Raw genomic sequence first — 7,804 nt, 5'->3', positions numbered from 1 at the left:
CCCACATAAAAATTCCACATATTCAAAAAGATATGCAAGCATTGGAGTTGAATCAAAGTTCACATCCACCATGTTCTTCTTGTTGTAACGTTTTCCTGTTGGAGGCCCACCAAAGTCTATTTCAGAGTGTTTCTTCTTTTCATCATCTACCTCCTCCTTCTGAAAATAGGGTCTCTGTAGCTTCCCTAACTGGATTTCACACTTGGCTACCATTACATCACATATGGCAGGGTGAGATATAGCGGCTCAGAATCGAACTGTATGGCATTGACACTTTGAACACATGTACAATGATAAGTTCTGCTTTTGTATCTTTCAGTCGCAGATTCCCTCTTGAAAAATAAGAGTAATACAGTTTAATGTGTATCTGAATTGTACAATTAGTTTTGCTCTGTTTTTATCCTGGCTGTTAAAGTACCACCCAGCAAAGGCTACAGCTGAAGTCAAGGTCATCTTATGGGTCCAAGCAACAATTGGCATTGTATGCAGATTGGAGCCTTTCCATGGACATACCAGTCAGACAACAGACTAGCTCCAAAATAGCAAACTGCACAGGTCTTGGATGTTTTAAGAGCTTGACTCAGTGCTGTGGTCATGTGGTGAATTGTTGCAGAAGCCTGTCAATGAAAGTCACCTGGTGGGACGTGAAAGGGGATTTGGCGCTGTGCTAGGGCTGAATCCATTTATACTCAAACTGACATATACAGTTTCAGTCTGTGTCACTGTGTAGGTTAGCAGCAAACACTGACAATTGCAGCCATGTGCTGTTTGACACTAACGAGGAACAAATTGCAGCCATGACTTATTATTTCTCCAGCACGCACTAATCTGGTGATTATTTCATGCTCCAATGTCCCATCCCTTTAATGGCAGGCCAGGCCACAGTGAGTGCGAGGCAGACAACCAGAGCAAGCCTAATTATTTTTCTGTGTGTGTTCCTCTTAATACTATTTAAAGGATGAGGTTCTCTTGATCTTAGATTATGGTTTAGATCCTTGAAATACATCAATGAACAATATCAACCTGCAATGCAACAGTATTTCTGTCTGCAATGAGCAAAGGGGATCTCAGAGCTCATTCAATATGTATATTGATTTAAAAGTCTTTGCTCATGAAAAGGAAATCTGAAAACTCATTTATTTTAGGTTTAAAAGCAAGCGGATGGAGATAAGAGGAATGCATGTGGTACAGCATTGCAAGCCTGATAAATGATGATGAAGGCCACATCTTGCATGCATTTCTCAACAATAGATTTGCCAATACTCACCATTTGCCACTATTGACTTGATTTGTTGCCATATTTGTCGCATGAGATGGATGGGAGCCCAGTGCTTTAGATACAAGCCCAGAGCAGCTGTTCAGTAACATCTGTCAGTGCAAAGATAAAGGGATGTAAAGAAATGTGATTTCAGATGATCGATGTGTGGAGGGGGTAAAATAATGCATTAGGTACATTGACACAAGATGAAAAATTCAAAACAAATTTGTTTAAAAATCAAAACAAGTGCAAGAATTATTTGTATCACTGTGTTGTTAATGGATTGTTCAAATGCACTGTTAAGCCTTTGAAGTTGCAGGAGAAATTACTTGCTTCTCTTTTTTAGCTTTCACTCTCATTTATTTTTGGATGGGTCATATTTCATACTCCATCTGTCTAGAGATGTGAAATCAAAATAGATTGCAGCACCTGTACACAAAACAACATTTATTTTTTATCCATAGTGTACCTACCTTCCCTTTGACTGTGAGCCTTTAACTACCGTAAACAATAATTTACTGAGTGCTATCAACTGATTCAGTTCTCATAATTATGGTAATTATGTATGACTTCAGTCTTACCTGCTGTCATGAAATTTCAACTTCAGTGAGTTTCATGTTTTGTTGTTACATTTTATTGTTGCAGCTTTCTCAGCACATTCACATTCTAGGACTTTTTTTTCATGATTTGCAAACATGATGTTTAACTTCATTTTAAAAAGAATAGAAGCAATTCATGCAAAAAAGCACATAAATACAACAACAATGAAAAAACCTAAAGTAAACAAAAATGCATTTTACTACTTTTCAAAGATGGTAGTGTAGGTGCAAACCCCAAATACCCTTGATGGCTGTTCCATACTTTATTATTATAATCCTGTGACTAGCGAAATTCATCAGGTGTGCATCCATCATCAACTGCTTATCTTGCGTACAGGGTCACGGGGGGCTAGAGCGAATCAGGCGAAAGGCGGGGTACACCCTAAGTGCTTAAGTGTGAGAGGCTGCAAGGGCACCGCAACATAACACGATGGTAACCCTGTGTTTAACGTCAGAACGCTATGAACTGTGGGTAATTCATTTAGGCAAAGTCTGCATAGATGCGGACTTATGGAAAGTGTGTATAAAAGGCTCAAAAAGTCTGTGAGAGATCCCTCATGCACTTGACGATTTGATTTGACAGTGGGACAGCCCTAAGCCCTCACAGATTTACCTCGAATGCGCCTCAGAGACTGTGAGTCTGTAAGGGTGGAGATTGGGATTCAGCCCATGAATGAACTTTGGAGGTTGCTACACTCTTAATTAATTTGCAAATTAGTAGAATATTTGCTTGAGTGCAAACACCAAAAACAACATCCTGGCTGTCACTCTGTCTACAACCTCTGTCTCCATTCAAGTGTGAATGGCAGTTTCAAAAAGTGGCACTTAGTGTCTTCCCAGATTACTTCCTTGACGTTTATGTTCTTGAAAGAGGCTTGTTCATATGTAACTACACTCGAAAGGTCCGAGATCAGACAGGAACAACATTCTGTGAATCCTATTTTGGGGCGGATTTGAGTTTAATGCTCTGCAAATCCCTCTGATCAGACCAGATAAATGGTCATCACAAAGGCTTGTCTTGGCACATCATGTGCACGGTGAATATTCACTGTCAATAATCATTGTCATTCTGGTGCTAATACTGTCTCATTGGTCGCAATCTTGAATAATAATCAAGGATAATTGTGGGGAATTGCAGCTCATCATACAGCATTGTAATTTAAACAACTTCACACACTTCTTGTCCAGCAATCATCATTTTCATCATCTCCTCTTCACTAAAAAAAACACCCCAATTCACTGAACAAGGTCAACAGTCCAAGACAAGGGAGGTTACACAAGGTCTCACTGATCGTGTTGATGGAAATAGCTTCATTAGCAGAACCAGGCCTAGGATTTCAGCTAATATAGTTTTGTATCATCCATATCCTGATGATGTACACACACACAACCTTTGTCTTAAATAGAAGCACAAAGCCATATCCTTTTATAGTCCTCCCCCTATTGTTGGCAGTGTGGTTTGGCATAGAAGGGGGTGGAGATGACACCTGTGGACAGTGGATAAAGGGGTCTAACCTCTAATCGGCCACCTCCACCCACATTGTGCTGGTACCCTCTGTTGTGTCATCTTGCCCTTTGTCTCCGGAGAGCTTCTTGCAATGGCCCCTAAGAAGAAGGAAGAGCCGAAACCTGCTGCAGCAGCACCCCCCAAACCCCCAGAGCCTGAGCGTCCTAAGACCCCGGAGTTTGACCCTGCATCAGTGACGGTAAATCAAAACAAATAAGCAATATCAAGTAATGGTATTTTAATCTTTTAAATGACAAGTGAATACTCTCACTGAAAATTGTTAGTATAGTAGCATCTTTTTTTTATATTACAGTTGTATTAGTACTAATAAAGAGCTTTCATAGAAATGTTAAATATTCAGATGTTATGAGCCAAGCTTGTGTTTAAAGAGAGAGCATCAGAGACCCCATGTGACCTAAACTTGGCAGTGCAAGCGAAACTAGACTGTACAGCCATTTGAATGGGTTGTGGTTGTAATGGCAATTTGTATAATATTTCTCAGTCTTTCAGCTCCAACATCCATAACAAATTGTGTTATACAGTTAAAGAAGCTGTGACTTCTTGTAAGATTGAGAGGCAAACTAGCTGATACCAGACATCATGGAAAGATCCTCTGCTGACTTGGCCCCTTCTCAATGGATAAATGTTTTCCTGGTTGAGTGAGCTGACATGTTACAATGGAGCATGGTTAAAGCCACAAAATATGATTTTCATTATGTCTGTGAATAGCAGACCACCCACACCATTCCTCTGAGGGCAAAAGGGTGGAAAAACCGGGAGGAAGAAAAATATAGATAATTATTTCCATCGCCATCCGTCTTTATACATGCTCAGATAAGTGTTTGGATAATATTTTTACAAAGCTTTGTGGAGGGGCTGGGGTTTTGTAGATATCCAGACATCACACTGTCTGAAACGGAGGGCACTCACGGGAGTCCAAAATATACATAGACTATAAATAGTCAACAGTTGTCATAGATATTCAGAACAATTATTTATTTTTAGACTTTGCATTCATTTACATTCCAGTTACATTAAACTGGAGTGCAATGTGATTGTAAAACTGAATAGTCACACAGACAGTAGTTAGTTTAACATTTATCTCTTTCGCTGGAATAGAACACCAAAAAAAACTGCATTATATTTACATTTAATACTACTAAAAATGTATTGGTCTTGTGAAGCCTCTTTCATACTGCAACATATTTAAAGAGTTCTCAATGGGTTCCCCATTAAAGTTTTAAACCACTTTTGTTCTTCACTGAACACGTGGTTGTTGAATTAGTACATGTTCTAAATTAGTGCATGTCACTAAATTTAAGTCTGAATAAAAGTGTGCAGGACTTCATTTAATTTTTTTTCTTTATCTTCCACTCATGTAGTTGCAAATAGGTTGTTTGCCACATATTGCATCTAAAAATAAACTCAAATGAAGCTGACAGTAGCAGACAGTATACATACTGTAAGAAGGGGTTGTTAAGCCCAAGGTCATTTATAAACAATGTGCTGTGATTGGAACAGATCCAGACTATAACTAGATCAGTTGGAATGTCATAACAAAGGTGGAGTCAAGATCACAGGGTCATGCTTGACTCTCTGTTCTCTACTTCTGATTAAATGAATTTCTTCTGCTGTCAGTCCCATTCCCTTGACTTGTGAACTGTAATTTTTCCTGAATGATCAGCAGCACCTAACCGCCTTGTTTGCTTTGTCTTTTTTCAGCTGGAATTCACCCCCGAGCAAATTGAGGGTAAGCTGAGGTTGTTGTTACAGTTGTCGTTTGTGTTGCGTGGACTGACAACTATTTATAGAGGGAATGTGTGGTTTGTGCTCTCCATTAGTGTGTGAGAAATGTTCAGCAACAGCTGATGATGCAGCAATTGAGGGATATGTTATTATTTTAAAATAAACACATCCATCTAAGTATTTAGCTAAGCTTTGAAAGGAGATGAAAGAGCATGTCAATCAATGTAAAGTGTAAAAGGACCCTTTTATCAGAGGGATACCATTACACGTCATTACTTCGCAGCCTCTTCAAGGCCTTTCCTCAAAGATTTTTTCTGCACTTTTCGATCACACTGAACTGAATAGAAATCAAAAGGAATAAGCTGATTTTCTTTTTGTTCACAGACTTCAAAGATGCTTTCCAGCTGTTTGACAGGACACCAGCCAATGAAATGAAAATCACTTACGCCCAGTGTGGAGACCTGATTAGGGCTTTGGGCCAGAATCCTACCAACGTAGAGATCATGCATGTCCTTGGAAAGCCCAAGCCTGAAGGTGGGTGGTATGCACAACATGTAATGTGCTGAGTGATTCCCCTCTTGTCTATGTGCACAGTGAGATTGGTGTTAATACTATGGTTCAAAGGGAGCATTAGCTGAATACAGAGAAAGGCTCAAATAAAGTTCAACATTCGTCATGATTGAAGACTGTCCAGCTTTTTGTTTTTTCTTTGGTAAAATCAGCACTTTAATTATTTTCCAAAGACATGCAGACCAAGATGCTTGACTTTGACCAGTTTCTGCCCATACACCAACACATTTGCAAGGCCAAGGACCGTGGAACATATGAGGACTTTGTGGAGGGTCTAAGGGTGTTTGACAAGGAGGGGAATGGCACAGTCATGGGAGCTGAGCTCAGGCACGTTCTGGCAACACTGGGTGAGTTGAACAGTCTTACTGCAAATTAATTTTATAAAGCCGTCATTATAAAAATACATACTGAGCTGACAGTTCTCCTGGTTTCTTCCGTATGGACCACAGGTGAGAAGATGAGGGAGGACGAAGTGGAGCAGCTAATGCAAAACCAAGAGGATTCAAATGGATGCATAAATTATGAAGCTTTTGTAAAGCACATTATGGCATCTTAAAATGGGTACCTCATTGTCATTCTGGTGCTACATCTCTCTCCATTATGAAATCAATATGATAATAATATTCAATATTCTTCTTCGCTACAAAACAAGATCTTGAGTTCTTGTCCACAGAAGATCTTTGTGTTTCTGTAAATCCCATTTTGTATGTTTCTTATTTCCATGCGTCTCAGATGTACCTATAACTCATCAGTATTTGACCTTGTTTTTCTAAGACCGCATGTATTGATGTGATCATTATCCCTGCTCATATTGTAGATCATGGTAAATAAATAAATTACTTTCGATGTTGTTCGCAAAATGATGCTCCTTATTTTATTAAAGAGAGAATTACACTCACCAGAAGAAGGTGAATTTTGGCACACGGTCAGCACTGAGTACATTAGGAATACAACTTTTCCACTATGGACCTCAGTGCTGACAGTGCTGGGAAAACAAAACTTTTTCTTTTCCAACAGGTGTATGAAAGACGACAGTTTTTGTTTTACATCACTGGGAAAAAAAGTGCAAAATAAAGGGTAAAAACACACAGTCAGTGTTTTTCAGGATATTAAATTGCATTAATATAAAATTGTTGTGTAGCTTGGTATACAGAGTGCATCAACAACCATATATATATATATATATATAACTATATATATATATATATATATAACTATATATATATATATATATAGTTATATATAACTATATATATAGTTATAGTTTTATGTTTCTCTAGGACATGTGTGGCCCTGCTATGGAACTGTCCAGGGTGTACCCCGCCTTTTGTCCGATGTCAGCTGGGATTGGCTGCAGCCCCCCGCGACCCTGTACGCAGGATAAGCGATTGACGATGGAGGATGGATGGATAGGACATGTGTGGTGCCATTTAAGCCAGCAGGAGGAGCTGTTGCCTAATTAATTTCTTTGTCATCCAATCACAGGGATTTCAGTGAACACTGAAATGCTAAGTTGTTAAAAGGGCTACTTTGCATCATGAAATATTTGCTATATCTAATCTGGTAGCTGCTAACAATGCCAACAAATATCAGTGAATTCATGCTGAATCTACCGAAAGTGTATTACTAGAGGCTAAAAACAGTTAAGTGTTCACCTTTAATTCCCTCTCAAGCTGCTTTAAATTGAACAATGTGCTTTTATTCGAGTTACAGCATTGTATTTGCGTGTTTCAGCTATTCATTGAAGCTGGAGTTTATGATGTTTACAGTGTAAAACACAATTTAAACCTATATGTTTTATAAGCTGCACCATTCCTTCAAATAGAAATATTCTAGATTCTAGATCGATAGACTTGTACATTAATTTTACACACATATTCCCAAAGTTCAAAGAGTGTAACATTAGCAGTATACACTATACATATATGTATTCTGTGGGTTTGTAGTAATAAATACAAGACAGCTTGAGTTTGTAATAATAACAAAAATCATAATAGCTTTATTTGTACAGCACGTTTCAATACAGGTAACAGAGTGCTTTACAGCAATCAATGTAAACGTAGACAAGTAAAATTGGTATCACTCAGTGGTTTGCAACAATGCAACATAAACAATTCAATGTAC

At 38.5% G+C, this 7,804-nt stretch overlaps 1 protein-coding gene across 1 annotated transcript; it reads left to right on the top strand.

The window, feature by feature from the left end:
• Positions 1-3,455: 3,455 nt before the first annotated feature.
• myl13 (myosin, light chain 13) lies at positions 3,456-6,498 on the top strand. The gene is made up of 5 exons (XM_046051802.1): positions 3,456-3,563; positions 5,087-5,114; positions 5,495-5,644; positions 5,854-6,027; positions 6,130-6,498. Exons 1-5 carry the CDS (start codon positions 3,456-3,458, stop codon positions 6,234-6,236), a joined length of 567 nt encoding a protein of 188 aa, XP_045907758.1. The 3' UTR covers positions 6,237-6,498.
• Positions 6,499-7,804: the final 1,306 nt, after the last annotated feature.

This window comes from Micropterus dolomieu, linkage group LG06 (assembly GCF_021292245.1).
Source record: "Micropterus dolomieu isolate WLL.071019.BEF.003 ecotype Adirondacks linkage group LG06, ASM2129224v1, whole genome shotgun sequence".
Taxonomy (NCBI): Eukaryota; Metazoa; Chordata; class Actinopteri; order Centrarchiformes; family Centrarchidae; genus Micropterus; species Micropterus dolomieu.
This window is presented reverse-complemented; position numbering and strand designations above follow the sequence as displayed.

What these genes read in the sequence shown, in the direction of transcription:
- myl13 (XM_046051802.1), top strand. Translation starts at nt 3,456, where the DNA reads ATGGCCCCTAAGAAGAAGGAAGAGCCGAAACCTGCTGCAGCAGCACCC. An exon ending in TGGAAAGCCCAAGCCTGAAG is followed by an intron (nt 5,645 to 5,853) that starts GTGGGTGGTATG and finishes TATTTTCCAAAG; the next exon opens with ACATGCAGACCAAGATGCTT. An exon ending in GCACGTTCTGGCAACACTGG is followed by an intron (nt 6,028 to 6,129) that starts GTGAGTTGAACA and finishes TATGGACCACAG; the next exon opens with GTGAGAAGATGAGGGAGGAC.